Source organism: Syngnathus floridae, chromosome 7, assembly GCF_059516105.1.
Source record: "Syngnathus floridae isolate MCC-2025c chromosome 7, RoL_Sflo_1.0, whole genome shotgun sequence".
Classification (NCBI taxonomy): Eukaryota; Metazoa; Chordata; class Actinopteri; order Syngnathiformes; family Syngnathidae; genus Syngnathus; species Syngnathus floridae.
The window spans coordinates 5,132,362-5,151,964 of record NC_142419.1 but is presented as its reverse complement, the minus strand read 5'-3'; the positions used below and the strand labels follow the sequence as shown (position 1 = coordinate 5,151,964).

The following is a 19,603-nucleotide window of genomic DNA, read 5'->3' as shown; positions in this document are numbered from 1 at the left end:
GCTGGTTGCAAAAAAAAAAAGACTATACAATAGAACCCTCTAATGTTGATCTAATTTTTTTTTTCGATTCTAGATTTCCCTTGTCGTGACCGAGAGACTCCCATAATTTGTTTTCCTCTGCGTTTCAATATATTTATGCTGAGCAGAGAGGGGCCACTGCCTATTATTTATCCTGAGCAAATCAATGGGCCCCACCCAATGGACAGCAAGTTGCGTTAGATCTGTATAATTTTTCGCAGCCAGCTGCAGTCTTGATTGACGCATGAGCCAAGTATTGCACCCCTTCAGTATCCACACGACTTGTTTTGTTCTTTGTCGATGTGTAAACTAGTTCTAATTATTGATAGGCCAGTGCTGATACCAGCCTTTTTCAAGGTATCGGTATTTTCATGTACTAGTATCAGCCGACCTCATTGAGCCATTTCATGATCAGGGATTAGAAATTAGAGATAAAGAAAATTGCAATTAATTTCATGCAATTTTAAGGAAAATTGCTCTATTGGGATGTATAGGTTTCATTAAAATCATCTGTCATTGTATTTGCGGAAAAAAAAAATTGTTTCAAAAGTACTATTGGTATTGCACGTTGTTATGCTATTGGGGACTACTCAAGAACTGAGTACTTGTATTGGTATCGGTCTGGAAAAAAAAGTGGTAACAAATATCGGTAGTTCTGATATAGCTAGATCAAATACATCACAGATGGGGCTGTGCTGTTGGTGGTCTAGTATACCTCTTGTTGTAACATTATAAAAATAGAAAAAAAATAAAATAACAAAGAGAGGGTGGTCGAGAGGCTGCCACAGAGCACTGAGAGGTGACTGGAATGTGAATTTAGACTGTCCTAATTACAGGTTGCCTATTTGGTCACGTTGGAATGGTTTCTGTTTCTAACAAATGTTATTTAATGACTGTAAGAACGTTATCCAAGTTAGCGTGCCTTACTTTGCTGTCCATTTGACCACCACATACAGTAGATGAGTGAATTCAGTAGTGTTTGACCCCAGCACCCCTACGAGCAGTGATTGTGAAAAGAAATGTTGGTGTTGTAGCCATAATCTGACAGGATCACCCACCTTTTTTTTTGTTTAATAATGATAGTCAGAATATGGCTGCCACTTCTTTTGGTTTGCTGTCATGCTGAAACCTTTGTTGTCCAGAGACGTGGCAGTACATATGTTCAGTGGAGCATACTCTCCAGTGCGTAAGAGGGAAAAAGCACGCTTGTCTGGCTGCACAGATTCTCCATCCCCTTAAAGTGTGTCATTCATGCGTCTTCATGCCAGATACGCACTTTGGCTGGAGCAATCCTCATGTGGCCTTTTCTGTCTGATCTGGCCTTCTGCGTATTCTCCCCTCTTGCACTTTTCCTTTTGCACTTCCGAGGGTGTAGTAGGTCAAGCACTCCATGAAGGTGAAACATCCTATTGCACTTAAAGTCTGGATGCAGTTACAATACATGCAACTATTAAAATTGTCAATTTTTGTCTATGTGAAGCCCTTTTAGACTGTTTGTGATTTAGGGCTATACAAATAAACTTGACTTGACTTGACTTGACTTAACTTGACTTGACTTGACTTGACTATTACAAGAGACTTCAAGAAAGCTATCAAAGACTGAAAACTGATTAAGTGGAGCAATTAGTCATTGTGAGTTAGCCCATTGGCGGATAATATTGAGACTTTTTTCAGTTTATTTTCAATGCTCAACTCCAGCTGAGCGGAATGATTTACGTTCAGTTATGCTGACGGCCAACTGTCAAAGACAAGCATTTTTTGAAAGATAAAAAAGTTGCCCCAGGATGAGACTGGCTTGTTGAGTAGACGGCTCCCACTATTACAACAATTAACATTCATACTAGGGATGGCATAAATGTTTAGTTTCATGAATGTTTTAGTGAGTGGTCTGCATCTCCCAATTGGCCATGTGCACACTTCATCTGTTAATGTAAAGTATTATTGTAAGGATTTTATCTATATCTCTTAAGTGTGAAGCAGAGGTTTGTTAGCAACAAAAAGTATTTTATTAAAAAAAAACACTAGGCGCAAATTTGCAGGTAAAAATGTACTCACGCTTTATGTGACCTTTTTGGGGCAGTCAGGAGCCCTGTAAGAGTCACCCACTGTGCTCTGTTCCGAGAGTGGCATTTTGGGGCAATCGTTTTAGATCAGGGGTGTCCAACACTTTAACGATATTCTTCTCAAGCAGCCAACCTTTAATTCAGTGTCAACATCACAAACCTCCATGGTCGACTTGAGCTCAATTTGCAGTCTACCATTTGGTAGATCGGGTTCTCTTGGTCTAGAACAGGCATGTCCAAAGTTCGGCCCGCAGTCCAAATCCGGCCCCTGGTCAGATTTCATACGGCCCGCAGCTACGGTCTTATAATGTATTATTTATGGCCCGCCTGCACTGTCAAATTGAAAACAAAAAAATTCATGAAACTTGAAACTGTAATTCATTCTATTATCAAAAGTTGGCGGCACCACCCCTCTCCGCTCATTTCTGCCATGGCGACTGCAAAGAAAACGAGTCAAGTTGATATTGAAGGCCGTTGCTTTCAAGAAAAATGGGAATAACAATACTTCTTCACTGAAAATCAAGGCAATTGTGTTTGTCTAATTTGTAAAGAGACAGTTGTCTTGTTTAAGGATTTGAACCTAAAGAGACACTAGAGTCTAATATATTAGACTAAACATGAAAACATAAACATACGACAAGCTAACAGGGAGTGACCGAGCTGATAAAGTGAAGCAGCTCCAAGCTGAACTGGCACCACAATAGCGATTCTTCATGCGGGGCTGTGAGTCAAGAGTAAATCAAAAGTAAATATTACTTAATATTAAATAATTCGAAGTGGCCATGGTACTGTTGTTATGAACCTGTAGATGTGACACAAACTATTACTTTCTGAAAGATATTGTAAATGACAAGAGCAAAATTCACTTCTTTTAAGTTTTAATAATAACAGACAACTTTGCATTACTTATAACTCCTGTTTAAAATGTTCATGAGGCAAAAGTCATTTTAAACTCATGTAAATTTAAGGTATTTCATACAGTTTGTTCAATGTTATCTGACGCTTCAGATATGAATGAAAGGCAGAATTTGTGTTTTTAGAGTGGTTTACATCTGCCTGAGTGTCTTGTATTTGGTTATTTTGTCATTTAAAAAATAAAGACAGTAGGGACAGTGAAATTTGTTTTATAACAGTGTGCATTTGCATGAAATGTTTGTAGTTAAGAAATGTCAGAAAAATCTTTTGGCCCCCGGGCCCCTTCACTTTATCAAATCTGGCCCTCCTTGCAAAAAGTTTGGACACCCCTGGTTTAGAAGCTGCTTTATATCCTCCCGAGACTCAGAAAAAAATAAAATAAAATTTACTTACCGTATTTTCCGGACTATAAGTCGCTCCGGAGTATAAGTCGCACCAGCCATAAAATGCCCCAAAAAGTGAAAAAAAAACATATATAAGTCGCTCCGGAGTATAAGTCGCATTTTGGAGGGCAATGTATTTGACAAAATCCCACACCAAAAACTGTCATGAACGAGCAACAACAGGCCAAACGATAGCAACAACAGGCTAAACGATAGGTGTGCTAACGTGACAAACACAAACAAAGCGCTGAGAACGGGCCTGACGTAACATATAGAGTGATTAAGGACAACTATTACATGAATAACATGTTTATAAAACCAGTGGTGTCACTCCAATTCATTAAATCCATCGATCGTTCGATACGATAGCAACAGGCTAAACAATAGGTATGCTAACGTGACAAACACAAACGAGGAGCTGAGAACGGGCCTGACGTAACATATAGAGTGATTTAGGACAACTATTACATAAATAACATGTTTATAGAACCATCGGTGTCACTCCAATTCATTAAATCTATCGATTGTTCGACACAATAGCAGGAGGCTAAACGATAGGTATGCTGACGTGACAAACACAAACGAAGAGCTGAGAATGGGCCTGACGTAACATATAGAGTTATTAAAGAAAACGATTACATGAATAACACGTTTATAAAATCATCGGTGTCACTCCAATTCATTAAATCCATCGATCGTTCTTTGTCAACAATGGGTGCGTGCGGCTGAGGGCGCTTGCACTTCAAAATATTCCACAGGCTCATATAACGATAGATAAACTATATTTCAAATAATTATAATATAAGCCAACAATATTATCAAACCATCCGTGCATTTTAAATCCATTAAATCAATCGATCAAATTCCTCGTCCTTTGTCAACATCGCCGCGCGTGCGCCCTGACGTCAGCATCGTCTTTATTCCACAGATCTAGTATATAACTATATTGTAGCGTTAACAAAGTACAAGGATAGACGTGGGTTTGGTAAACGGCTCTTTATTAAACAAAACAAACTTCCAAGCGTGTGGCGGCGTGGACTTCCAGACACGAGAGCTCCATGGCATAGGACCGGGCGTGCGTAATGGCCATGTCCGAGCCCCATGCACCGTTCGCGGACAGCCACTCGGCCGAGCGCCAGCCCCCGACTCAGTAGAGTAGGACCGGGCGTGCGTAAAAGCCATAATAGTTTTTCAAACCTTCTATGTCACTCCAGATCCTTAATTCCTTCAAACTCTTTGTCCTCCGTGTCACTTGGAAATGATCACCGCTAATGATGCCGGTAGTCCTTACGTGGGTACGGTTGTCCTTTATGTAAACAACAGCCGCGCGGCGGCGCGCCACTGACGTCACTTGAAATAGTAATCCATTGGTACATCACGGTTCTCCAAACTTTATTTCTGCTTCTCAATTACTGTTTTCAGCTGCATATTTTACAACTTGAAATTTGTGACCTGCAAAATATGAGTTTCTTTTTGGTGCCATTTTTCTTAAGCCCACCCAGTTGATGAGTCACGGCTAACGGTGAAATTTAGAGCGCCCTCATCCAGTTTCGTCTGAAAATGTAATTTTTTTCAGATGTAGTTTCATGTTTTGCTTATTTGGTCGTTTTATCAAAGTCAAAGTCTGCTTTATTGTCGATTGTTTTTCATATACCAAGACACACAAAGAGATTGAAATTACGTTCCCACTATCCCTCGGTGAGATAGTACACATATGCATACAAGCAACACAAAAAAAACCAAGAAGGCACAAACAATGAATAAATAAGAGTGTTGAATAAATGATAAATAAACAAATAATAATAAATAACAATAATAAATATAAGAGGAGCAAAAATGGAGCAAGTGTACATACAGCATGGTATGGTATATGGTGCTTTAAAATGTTAATTGCTTTATTTGATGTTTTCTCTATTTTTTATGTTTTGAATATGTTCAAGATAAAGATATAAAAGCATGTGAAGTGATCAACTATACTAAAAATAACATAGGAAGTGGTCAACTATACTTGTAAGTAAGTGATGTCTTAATGATCAAGTAAAAATTTGTGAAAAAAAAACTATATAAGTTGCTCCTGAGTATAAGTCGCCCCCCCACCCAAACTATGAAAAAAACTGTGACTTATAGTCCGGAAATTACGGTATTTTTTGTAGACGACATAATTCTTAGGGGTGAAAAGAAAACGGTTGTGGCAAATCTGAAAAGCCTAGGATTTTCTCTGTAAGGACCAACAGGAACTAACACAGTGGCATGCATGGCTTCAGAGATACAGGGCAAAACCATACGTTCTCTACAGAGGACAAAAATGAATTGCTGTGTCTCAGGAGGTTATCTTTGAGAGATCGACTTAGCTACTTTATACTCTCGCTGAGAAAGAGATTTTTCCAGACATTTGATAACTTCAATTTTATTCCGGGGAGGCACAATTTTGTACAATTTAACAAAAAAAAAAAAACATGCGAAACATTTACCAATTGCCAAAAGGAAACTGCTCTGGCAAGATGATAATGCAGTGATGATTGCTGTTTGAATTTGTCTTGTACACAGCAGTCACATTTAAAATATGATGTCATGGCAACCAAATATAAGCATGCACCAACCACACCCTTATATCAAACACCTCATTATCCAGTTAAAGCTGATACTCCACCCAGAAGATGAAACAGGTATAATTATGAACTGCTTTAGATTAGACATTCCCACGGTAGTGGATGGCCATCTGTGTATATAATTGCTACCTTAACTAGGAATAACACGTAATTGTGTTTTTGCTCCCAGGCTTCATTGGAATGACTGAGGTGTAGTTTTAATTTAATTTCTCAAAAATATAACTCCAAGTAGTGCAGACATAAGGTGGCCTGGTTACCAACTTTGGAGGCCCAAAAATGTGGACTCAATCAATTTTGCGCAAAAATACCCAAACATGCAAAATACTGGGAGTGATGTCTGAAAACAGATTAATTTAACATGCAGTGTGATTTATCAAACCTGAGAGAAACTGTGGTGGCTGATTTTGCATGTTGGGATGGGCAGGTCTATACCTGCACTGCTGTGTGGAACAGTTCTGAGGAACCATAGCGAGAATGAGATTAGGAATAGTGAAAGGCAATGGACGAGTGAATAATTTTTCCTTCAATATTTATATGATTCCGCTTGGGGACATAATACGTAAATATAATATTAGTTTTCAATGCTACGCGGATGACACCCAATTATATATGTCGTTATCGATGACAGATCCGCGGGACTGTTGTAATCTCGAGGCGTGCCTTTCGGAGATCAAGCAATGGATGTCTCTCAACTTCCTTCGTCTTAACCCAGATAAAACTGAGATGTTGATAATTGGTCCTACTCGTTATCAACACTTATTTAAGGAAACCACTATAACTATAGATAACCGTTCTATCACTCAGAGTGATACTGTAACTAATCTCGGGGTAATATTTGACCAAACGCTCTCCTTTCAAAAACACATTAAGAATATAACCAGGATTGCGTTTTTTCACCTTCGTAATATTGCTAAGATTCGTCCGATCCTCTCGACCGGGGATGCAGAAACTATTATACATGCGTTCGTCACGTCGCGCCTGGACTACTGTAATGTATTATTCTCGGGTCTTCCTAAATCCCTCATCAAAAGTCTACAGTTAGTACAAAATGCTGCTGCGAGGCTGCTCTCACGGACAAGAAAATTTGATCACATTACCCCAATATTAGCCAACTTACATTGGCTCCCGGTCCATTTAAGATGTCACTTCAAGGTTCTTCTACTAACTTATAAATCACTGCATGGCTTAGCGCCTTCATATCTCGTCGACCTAGTCGTTCCTTATGTTCCGTCTCGTAACCTTCGTTCGCAAAACGCTAGTCTTTTAGTTACACCGAGGGCCAAGAAAATGTCTGCAGGTTCTCGAGCATTCTCTATTCGGGCTCCAGAGCTTTGGAATGCCCTACCAATGGATATTAGAACTACTACCTCAGTAGAAACATTTAAGACACGTTTAAAGCCACATTTCTATGAGATGGCCTTTAACTAACTTGTAGTGGCCAATTCGGCCGGAGTTTGTCTTGTTCTCTCTGCCCACCCCCTCCCTGGCTGGGGAGGGGGTTAGGTGGCGCAAAAGCTGATAGCGGCTTGCTGGATTCTCGGGGACCAATTCAAGATGAGGAAACTGCAGCTCAACCTCCTTGAAGACACTGCCAGGACAATCGAGGACACCTCCGACATCCATTTTTTCATTGATTTTCATATTATGTATTACTTGTGCCCTCTCTGCATCCATTACAACCTGGTGATCCTGAAAGGGGGATCCTTCCATCTGTGGTCCCTTCTCAAGGTTTCTCATTTTCCCCTGGCAGGTTTTTTTTGAGGTTTTCCTTGCCCTTTTGGGACCTTAAGATCAGGGGATGCTTTGAGAATAATTGTCAATTTTTGTCTATGTGAAGCCCTTTGAGACTGTTTGTGATTTAGGGCTATACAAATAAACTTGACTTGACTTGACTTCTGTTATTATTTGTGAAAGACTAGAAACAATTATCAAGCGATTTGAAGCTTCTGAATGATCTAAGGCACATGTGTCAAACTCAAGGCCCGGGGGCCAGATACGGCCCGCCACATCAAAGACAAATTGTGCATCAAATTCATATGTCAATATTAAAATTACCAATTGTTTTCACTTTTAAAAAATAACTCTGTTGCTAGCAAGTTTTATTACCATTCATATTTTTAAAATATGTTAACAGTTTTTCTTAGTCTCTGTTTTGTTGACGTTCAGACATATATTTGGGTTGGCAATTTCAATGGCCCTTCGAAGGAAACCATGACTATGATGTGGCCCGCGACAAAAATAAGTTTGACACCCCTGATCTAAGGGCTACTTTAGAAAAATACTCCGCCTACTCTGAAAAAGAAAACGTTATGTGGTAGATCATATTTTGTTACAAAATTCACAACATTGGCAAAGCTACACAGTATGGAAACATGTTTTGATGCTACATGTGACATGTAACATGACACCCCCCCTTTCTCAGTACTAACACTATCCAGTAAGTTCATAGTAGAAGGAAAGCTTGTGAGTAGAGACATTTTATTTTCATTGAACCAGGTTATCAAAATGGGTATTGTGTATTATATACCGTATTTTCCGGACTATAAGTCGCTCTGGAGTATAAGTCGCACCAGCCATAAAATGCCCCAAAAAGTGAAAAAAAACATATATAAGTCGCTCCGGAGTATAAGTCGCATTTTGGGGGGCAATTTATTTGACAAAATCCCACACCAAAAACAGTCATGAACGAGCAACAACAGGCTAAACGATAGCAACAACAGGCTAAACGATAGGTATGCTAACGTGACAAACACAAACAAAGAGCTGAGAACGGGCCTGACGTAACATATAGAGTGATTAAGGACAACTATTACATGAATAACATGTTTATAAAACCATCTGTGTCACTCCAATTCATTAAATAGCAACAACAGGCTAAACGATAGGTATGCTAACGTGACAAACACAAACAAAGAGCTGAGAACGGGCCTGACGTAACATATAGAGTGATTAAGGACAACTATTACATGAATACCATGTTTATAAAACCATCGGTGTCACTCCAATTTATTAAATAGCAACAACAGGCTAAACGATAGGTATGCTAACGTGACAAACACAAATAAAGAGCTGAGAACGGGCCTGACGTAACATATAGAGTGATTAAGGACAACTATTACATGAATAACATGTTTATAAAACCATCGGTGTAACTCCAATTCATTAAATCCATCGATCGTTCTTTGTCAACAATGGGTGCGTGCGGCTGAGGGCGCTTGCACTTCAAAATATTCCACAGGCTCATATAACGATAGATAAACTATATTTCAAATAACTATAATATAAGACAATAATATTATCAAACCATCCGTGCACTTTAAATCCATTAAATCCATCAATCAAATTCCTCGTCCTTTGTCAACATCGCCGCGCGTGCGCCCTGACGTCACCTCGTCTTTATTCCACAGATCTATATTGTAGCGTTAACAAAGTACAAGGATAGACGTGGGTTTGGTAAACGGCTCTTTATTAAACAAAACAAACTTCCAAGTGTGTGGCAGCGTGGACTTCCAGACACGAGAGCTCCATGGCATAGGACCGGGTGTGCGTAATGGCCATGTCCGAGCCCCATGCACAGTTCGCGGACAGCCACTCGGCCGAGCACCGGCCCTCGACTCAGTAGAGTAGGATCGGGCGTGCGTAAAAGCCATGATAGTTTTTCAAACCTTCCATGTCACTCCAAATCCTTAATTCCTTCAAACTCCGTGTCCTCCGTGTCACTTAGAAATTATCACCGCTAATTATGCCGGTAGTCCTTACGTGGATACGTTTGTCCTTTATGTACACAACCGCCGCGCCGTGCCACTGACGTCACTTGAAATAGTAATCCATTGGTACATCACGGTTCTCCAAACTTTCTTTCTGCTGCTCGATTACTGTTTTCAGCTGCATATTTTACAACTTGAAGTTTGTAACCTGCAAAATATGAGTTTCTTTTTGGTGCCATTTTTCTTAAGCCCACCCAGTTGATGAGTCACGGCCAACGGTGAAATTTAGAGCGCCCTCATCCAGTTTCGTCTGAAAATATAATTTTTTTTCAGATGTAGTTTTTTGTTTTGTCTATTTGGTTGTTTTATCAATGTCAAAGTCTGCTTTATTGTCGATTTTTTTTCATATACCAAGACACACAAAGAGATTGAAATTACGTTGCCACTATCCCTCGGTGAGATAGTACACATATCCATACAAGCAACACAAAAAAACCCAAGAAGGCATGAACAATGAATAAATAAGAGTGTTGAATAAATGATAAATAAACAAATAATAATAAATAATAATAATAAATATAAGAGGAGCAAACAGACAGTGGACTTGGATATGGTGCTTTAAAGTGTTAATTGCTTTATTTGATGTTTTCTCTATTTTTTATGTTTTGAATATGTTCAAGATAAAGATATAAAAGCATGTTAAGTGATCAACTATACTAAAAATAACATGGGAAGTGGTCAACTATACTTGTAAGTAAGTGATGTCTTAATGATCAAGTAAAAATTTGTGAAAAAAAAACATATATGTCGCTCCCGAGTATAAGTCACCCAAACTATGAAAAAAAACGCGATTTATAGTCCGGAAATTACGGTATTTGCCATATAATTGTGTTTGATTGAGAGTAAAAATTCATGTTTATTATTATACATACCGGTAGGTACTAAATATCTGAGTCTGCTTATGCAGGGGTAGAACTGCATGAATTTTTGGATTAGTAAAGTTGTTTTTTACTCAATTATCTGTACTTGTACTTAAGTTCAGAGTTTTCCTACATGAAGAGAACACACTGCCAACCAAAATCAAACTTTTTTTTTTAGAAATAGACAGCTCACAAAAAAAAACATACTTCTTTGAAGTCAGGATTCTCACTTTAGTCAGAATTCTGACTTTATTCTTAGAATTCTGATTTTAAATTGGGACTTCTCACCAGCTCAGTGTCCTAGTGGTAGAGTGTCCACCCTGAGACTGGAAGGTTGTAGGTTCAAACCCTGGCCGGGTCATATCAGCATTGCCGCCCTGCTTGGCACTCAGCATTAAGGGTTGGAATTGGGATCAAAATCACGAGGGGATGGGTTAAATGCAGAGGATGAATTTCACCACACCCAGATGTGTGTGTGAAACCTTAACTTTAAAGTCAGAATTTTGAGGAAAAAAAAGTCTGAATCGTGTCACCCCCCCTGTTTTTTTTTTTCTTCACTGGCCCTAATCCTCTTCCGTACTATGGAGTACTACTTCAGAATTGCAAATATACCTGCATAAAAACCTAGTCAGTTCCCCATAATATGACACTAAAATTTTATCGCAACTGTATTATTGTCATTAATAAGATGCTTTAGTTACTAAGAAAACAAAAGCAGTTTTCATTATTCTGTCGTCCGAGCTGCTGTACTGTGTCAAACAGCTTTTCATTCAGCAATATTGGTTTGCATGGATAGTAATTGCTGCAGTTGTCAAATGTGCCACTTTATATTACAAACTGTAGGTGATATAAACACGTAGGAGGTGCATGATAGAATAACTAATAGCATACAGTTAGGATACAGTTGAATATTTGAAAGCACCAATTCAATAGATGGCCACATTGCACTTGTGGTTTTGCCGGTTATCCACAGCAAATGTTCTTGTGCACTAGTGTGTCACTACAAAACAAATACAGATCCAATTAGAAGTTAGCGTTGCTCTGCACTACCTTAAATCTATGCCAACAGCCGTTTAATAGCCAAATAACAGCTGTCTGCAGGAAACATTCGACTGGTTATTGAATAGTGCTGCAGGTTGAAGGTCCTTTAAGGGGAACCGGCACTAGAGAAGACAATTTCAAGTGGATTTTTTTTTTACTGTCCTCAAGTTGCTGATGGGATTAATGTCAATTAATGCTTTTGTATAAGCAAACATCTAGAATCTGTTGGGTGGTAGTTTATAAGTACAATTTCAAGAGCATTTAGATTTTCTTGTGTTTTGTATTTCTTTTTAATTTGTGACACATATTATTTCTTTAAAGTAATATCTAGCAAGCACACTTCCTAATCCTCATTTGCATATAAGTGAAATACGTACTGCACTGGAGTGGAAATAGCAAAGCAAAAGAGCTGCTATAAGATGTAAAGAATGAACTAGCAGCATAAATTGCTGCAGTGCAGTAATGAAACACTGCACCATATTGACTCGTGACAGATGTCTTTAGACTAAAATTGTTCAATTGCAAGCACTACAATGATGAATACTATTAATTTATGATGCGCCACCATAATGCTTGTGGCATTTAATTGAAGATTGCATGGTGAGGTGAGGTACTGCCTTGTTCTGTGAACAGACAGTGATCATAAACCCTGCAGGCAGCAGAAAGCAATTTTGAGTTCTGGCAGAGGCTAGGTTTCTTTGTATATAATTTGGTGTTGGCAGATGGGAGGTTCTCTCTGGCCTCAGTGGGATTCTTGCCAAACCTCCTTCTTCCACATGGCCTAAAAGAGGATGCTTGGTTTGGACAACAGACATAGTAATTTCAACCTCCCTGTAATCACAGTGTATTTTAATGTCTTTTTCTCTCTTAGTGTCATCTTTCCCATTTCCGACTGCTGAACAAACAGCGCATCTTCAATGTTAACGTGGAAAAATCATAAATTAGCATTTGCCTTTCAAATCTTTTGTTCTCAAAGTGCTCGTGTATGTTTCCAGCCAGCACAAAGATTTCTCTAAACAGTGATTTCCAAAGTGGTCACATAAATAATTCACTAAAACATGCAACTAAAGACATAGACCACCTTTCAAAGCTGGAGTTATGATGCATATGTAATCTTATGTGATCATCCTATTAAAAACACACTCAGTGGCAACAAGATATATGAGATCCAATACAGGAACTGTATCATAACTTCTATCTTTACAAAGAAAATGACGATCAGTTTGACAAAGCCTGTTCATGTTTTTTTTGTTTTTTTAATCATTGCTATTGTACTCCAGAAACTGACCACTGGTAATAAATTGGCCATTTTCCCATTGCAAAAATAATGAAACTAAAATCTCACATCACTGTCAGTGTTACTGTGTGTGTGTGTGTGTGTGTGTGTGTGTGTGTGTGTGTGTGTGTGTGTGTGTGTGTGCATGTGTGTGCGTATATGCGTTTGTGTGCGTGTGTGTGTGCGTGTAGGTGTGTGTGTGTGTGCGTGTGTATGTGCGTGTAGGTGTGGGTGTGTGTTTGTGTGTGTGTTTGTGTGTGTGTGTGTGTGTGTGTGTGTGTGTGTGTGTGTGTGTGTGTGTGTGTGTGTGTGTGTGTGTGTGTGTGGGCGTGCGTGCGTGCGTGCGTGCGTGCATTCATTGTGTAAGCCGTTTTGTGTTCAGACGCAGTCTACATGATTAACATTGTTTCTCTTCTACTGCGGTTGTTTGGAGCAGGTGGGAACATAGACAGTGAATTTGATGTCGAGAAGGCCATGGGCACCATCATCATCGCCAGGACTTTGGATGCTGAGCAACGCTCTTTTTATAACCTAACTGTGCAGGCTACAGATGGCATCAACATCGCATACACACAGGTAAGACATGTATGCCACACAACTGTCTTCACTATAATTGGATTTGAGATGGACTTAACAGTCGCAATTGTGGTAGATGTATGAAAAGTTGGTGAATATTTTAGGGGTAACAGTCACTCACACCATATGAACTTGGCAGCATTCATACAATTGATATACACCTAAATCTCAATTTTACGCGAACTTTGGGGTCCAGAATTTGGGAATCGCATTAACCCCGAAAGCGCGTTCTATAGAAAGTCTTGGTTCTTTAGAAAGCCATGTTTTTAGGCAGCCAAAGGGGTCCTTTGTTACATTAATTTAGGTCAGCCATGTTAATGGGCCGTCGAAGGGTTCCGTTTGCTCCACACACATTGAAGTCTGTTGACATTTGATTAAAAGAGAAGCAATATGCAAATGACAATATCAGGCGAATTGAGTAAGTAATTTTGATGCTATGTGAATTAGATGGAAGAGAAAATAAAGCAGCAATGTGTCCGGCCACGCTCTTTGACTTGTGAGTGACTGTGTGGATGAGGTGTTGCCGCCAGCATCCCCCTTTCCTAATCAAAAACGATCCTAGCTATCCTTAACACTGTAATATAAACAGCTTCTTCTTATTATCTAACGCCTTTAAATTGGTCACTGAAATTCATCGTGTCACTAGCACTAAGATTAAATCGCTAGTCATTTAGCTTCGTACGGTCCTTATATCCATCAATCCATTTTCTATACCGCTTTTCCTCATGAGGGTCACAGACGTGCTGGAGCCTATCCCAGCAATCATCGAGCAGTAGGCCCTGAACCAGTTGCCAGCCCATGGCAGGGTCCTTGTATCATCCATTTAAAATACCTGAGAATGTATTTATAACAAAAAGAAATTGGCGTCCATGACCAAACCGCGTTTGAAAGTCGCGTCGGATAGAAGCGAGTAAAATCGAGATTTAGATATACAGTTGACATATTGAGAGGTTGTAAAACATGATGGCACATTTACATCAACACAGTCTGTATGTTGTTGTTGGTTTTTTAAATTATCAAAAAGTAAATGTACATTTTGGGATGTTTATGCATATTAGCAAATGTCAGCTCTACTATGGGAGAATAATAACATGCATAGACTTGATTTTACTTGGCCAGAGGTGGTAAGCATGTCTGCCAACTTTCAAAGTTTCATTTATGTCATGTTATTGAAGATTATTTCTTGGAGGCACTTGTGTTTGCTAAAATCTTCAGTCATTCATACATGACCTAAATGTACTTATTTTGGCCTATAGGCGAGTGTAAATGTTAGCTAATAATGTGAAAATGCAACCTATTGATTGGAGTCTTTGATTCTATAGACAGAAAAACAGTTATTACTATAATGGTTAACACGGACAGCCCTCGTGTGTTAATGATACTAGTAAATACTAACATCATGGAACTACTTCTGGTTAATGTGGAACATTTCTATTTGTGATTACGCTTCCAATTTAATTGATTGAAAAGACAATTGGTTAACTTTTGGTTTATTAAACTGCTCCCACATTGAAAGTTTTTCATAAGCGCATGTTACACAACATTGAAAACAAAAATTGTGTCAGTCATTTATAATTTGCCATTCATCTGCTCAGTTAAGGGAATGTCTTTGAAGGACCTTGCTCCTTTGCCTTTGGCCTCCTCTTTTCCACACAAATACACACCTGTATGATGGAACCAAGTCTCTCGTATGGACATTCAGCACAGCAACATGCCGCCAGGGAGAGCCTTGGCAGTTCAGCTACAGAAGGCTGACTGCCGCAGCAGGGTTTATATTTAGACTAACTGCCTGGCAGCTCTCCAGTCGGTTTCCTTCCACTTTTTGTTATGTTTTCTTTACAAATCCCAGGATCCAGTTTCTGAATGTGTGCAAAGTACATGTTGACGCTTTCCTTGCCTTGCAAATCATACAGTTGTGCCTGCTGGAATTTCAGTTTGGTTCGTTTATGTTGGATGAGCAGTCATTCAGTACAAAAGCTGAGAGAAGTGGTTGCTTTTTTCACCTACGTTTTGAAGAAGGCTAGACTGTGTGGGCTCCATTGATAAGGGTCAACTATTTTGTTGAAGTTTCTGTTTATTCCCTAATATTGACTTAGAAGAGTCAGTCCTTAACATCTCATCATGGTATATCTGAAATGTTCGCCGCCTAATGAAACTAGTCAAAACATTTGGCTGACAGTTTAGCCCGGTGATTCCTGTATAAAATAAAATGCAATAGGTGACTCAATAAGTTACTCACACTCCACTGAGCACAGTGCCGGCTTGCCAGGGGGAAAAAAAAAAGTTCAATTTGGGTGGCAGTGCGCTGCAATGTCATCTCAGTACATCCCATCGGAGAGATGGTGGCCGAGGGATTTCAGAATGAGAATACAAAGAGATTGTGATGTAGTTTTACAGTAAAAACTGTAGAGGAAGTAAAGGAACAAGAAATGAAAGAATAGATAAATAATGTGCCGTCCCAGTGTGCTAAACTCTGGGACAGATGACATGAGAAGAAGGTGAAAAAAAACAATCAATTTATGGAGATTTCCACTAATTTAGATGTACAAGTTTTGCTAAAAGTGGCAAATATATTATATTATATTATATTATATTATATTATATTATATTATATTATATTATATTATATTATATTATATTATATTATATTATATTATATTATATTTTTACAAAACCAAGTGTCTCAAATCCAGTGATTCCCAACAAGAATGTTGGGGCACACCGGTATACTGTGAGAGATCATGACAGGTGCTGCAAAAAGATGAGCGATTCTATGTCACTTAATTTGTGTAAAATGTATTAATTCATTACAAATATATATTTGTTCATCAGGCAGGTAAATTAATGTCTTTTTTATAACTGTGCATTGGTCCTTTATTTTGTCACGGGGTTGGGCGTGGCCTGGCGTCTTTCAATATTTAAACTCTGGCTCTTCAGTAACTTGTTGCCAGAACGCCTATCCTGCCATGCCTCTTCGTCAGGCGCTCAACCAATGCCACACCCTGGCCCTCGTCTTTTTTGTTACTTTGTTTGTTTCATTTCTCGCTTGTAGAGTGTTTTTGCCTCATACGTTTGTTTATAAGGACTTTTACTTTGCCACTTCCATATTGAATTTGCGTTACAGCTCCTTCACTGGAGAGTACAAGTGTTGCCATTAAATCTGTTTCCATTTATAAATCAGAACAAGTCATGGCTTCCTGCGATTATATCAGCCATGTGTTCACTTAAAACAGTCACCCATTTCAAACTGTATAAATAGGTAATTGTTTTTAGTGAATTGAGATATGATTATAAAAAAAATGAAATTTGTAATTGAGCATAATAATTTAAATGTCATTAGTTTTGCAGCTCTGTATATAACCAGTATTATTTTCTTAAAAATGAAATTCTAACCACCTGGTTTTGTAATCCCTGAGTTACAAAAGACTATTTTTTTTCCCTGTCAGATTTTAGATGTCTCATTTTGTGCCTTTTCACTCATCACTGGTGACTCACAGAATTTTACTTGTCATAACGTCTAACTACCACAACATCAGTTTCCTGACAGTTTTCAGTCAGAGTTAAATTGCATTGGAGAATATGTATTGATCAGCTGAACTGCCAAATTCTAATTTAATTTTTCACAGAACATCCAACAGAATGTCAATTTCCACAGAAAGTATGAAAGTAACTTGAAAGCAACTACATATGCATGTACTTTCAAAAGTATGTTATAATAAGACCACTCAACAGTGATATCATTTCTCTCTGTCTTTTCTCTCCATGGTCAAGGTTCACATCACTGTTACTGACAACAATGACAACGCTCCCATCTTCTCCCAGCCATTCTATGATGTCACTATTTCTGAGGACACACCCCCTGACAGTGAAGTGGTTCAGGTCCTAGCATTGGACAGAGATGAGAATCATCAGCTGAGTTATTCCTTGCAAAGTGCAATAGACCCAAACAGCATGCGTCTGTTCCGCATCGACCCCACCATGGGGACTATCTACACAACCCAGAATTTGGACCATGAGGCTTGTGCACAGCACATACTTACTGTTATGGTAAGCGATCTTCAGGGGGAGCTTGACTGAGCTATAGCTAGTGCATGAGCTTGTTGTGGCAGAGTTCATCTGTTTTATGTGTTGTTGTTTGTTAAATGTTTATATTTTACCTGAGAACTAACATGTAATGTGTATTCTTTCCTAAAAAAAATCAATTTACAAATAGATAATTCTGTATATTGTACCTTCAAATCCTCCACTTACTCTACAAAATAAAGAGCTCCGGCATCTGCTGTTGTTTGTTATCGCACGGAGCGGCAAAGGTTGGCAAGTGATTACATGGCCCAGATTTTTGGTCAGGGGTTGTTCAAGGTGGCAAATGGTTGCAAAGACGTTCGACCGATATTTACCTGTCACCTGCAGAATGGAGCAGGGCGACCAAATGCAGCTTGTACCAGGGTTTATTGAAGGGAAAAGGGTGGTGGCGGACATGATGAGGGGAGCAAACATGCAGCAGAAACGGATGGGAACCAGACGTGGGCGACGCAAACGACTGAACAGGGAAACAGGCAGGGACTAACAGGCCCGGACTAATAGGAACTAACAGGGCAAACAGGACAATCCGACAGGGAGTGACACGCTGACAGGGCTTAAATACAAGACTGGTAACGGGAGGCAAGTGATGGTGATTACGGATAGAACACAGGCGGGGAGGGGCGAGTGCACGGACGCGCAAACGGACACCACAACAGCAATGTGACATACGAGGCTATGAGAAGGCGTGCATGAGCTCCACTCCACGTGGCGATCGGCGCCACCGAGGGGTGGAGACGGGATATTACCAACAGTTTGAAAGAACAGTTTTTCTCATCACAAGCAAATTGTACACATTCAGATTTTATTTGCAACAAGAAAAACTGTATGCAGCCTTTTGGGAACCTTGACAAAAAAATAGCCTTAGAAGTCCAACCTTCATTGTTAAGAAACCATTAAAAATGCTGTGACTAATTAATGCTTAACTGCAGTATGAAAAAAAAACACTGTGGAATGTTATGTTTCTCAGGACTCAAGTGCAGATACAAGGGATGAATGGGAAGATATAATGAAGAAACATTTAGTGCAACATAGTGGAAATGGCTGTGGCTAAAGGGGAAGAGACGTATCAGGGTGCATGGTCCAAGCAGGCGTGAACAAGATTCGAAGCAGGTGTGTAAGGGAAAAGCAGGGGGCAGGCAGTAGGCAAGCCAGGAAAATTATGCCAAACAGGGCAGGGTAAATATTTCAGAATATGAATTTGAATGTTCTAAGTGGCTGGATACAATGAACGCAATGAAAAGTGTTGAAGATCTGGAAGAGTGGTGAAGTCCAAAACTAGCTTAAGAAAGGCAGCTGTTAATTGGTAGAATGACGTCCATGTGCCTGCAACACACCCAAATCCTGCAATTAACACCAACACACACGCACAGAGGGGAACGAGTTGGCATTCGGGATGATGAAAGAGAGGACGTGTTAATGAAATGTAAATTTTGCAAGAATCTGCTGCCACTACTCAGACACTCTGTTTGAATGTTTTGTTCTTGTAACCTTTATAAAAGCATTAATGGAGGTATGAATGTGAAACAAAAATGTTAAAGGTATACAGAACGGCTTACTGTCTTTTGTTATTTACAGGAACTGATGTGAATCCATAAAAAATATGTGAAATTGTGAATAACAAAAGGTGCTTAGATGTCGAGAACTATCTGCAGACATGCTCATTGGATGTAGTCTCATTGTGTAGGCCTAAATCATAAAATCACCTTTTCTACATCTGGCTTCAATATTGATACTAACATTTGACAATGTGTCTTCCTACAGGTAAAAGACAAAGAATTCCCATACCGTAAGAACTTGGCTCGTGTCTTGGTAGAGGTGGAAGATATAAATGACCACGTACCGATATTTACTAGTGCACTTTATGATGGTTCAGTCTATGAGTCAGCAGCTGTGGGATCAGCTGCTGTACAGGTGACTGCTTTGGACAAAGACAAGGGGAAGAATGGAGAACTTCACTACTCTATTGAATCGGGTTGGTGCAACTAAATATTTTTAATATGCTTAGTAATATC

The 19,603-nt window shown here is 39.2% G+C and overlaps 1 protein-coding gene across 3 annotated transcripts in view; it reads left to right on the top strand.

Annotated features, from left to right (window-relative positions):
- Positions 1-19,603, top strand: part of fat3a (FAT atypical cadherin 3a) — a 181,696-nt gene that overhangs the window by 81,955 nt on the left and 80,138 nt on the right. For all 3 annotated transcript variants that reach the window (XM_088382036.1, XM_088382035.1, XM_088382034.1), the window contains 3 exons: positions 13,369-13,508; positions 17,280-17,555; positions 19,353-19,563. In XM_088382036.1, coding sequence (XP_088238162.1) covers positions 13,369-13,508; positions 17,280-17,555; positions 19,353-19,563 — 627 coding nt within the window. The remainder of the gene's footprint in view (positions 1-13,368; positions 13,509-17,279; positions 17,556-19,352; positions 19,564-19,603) is intronic.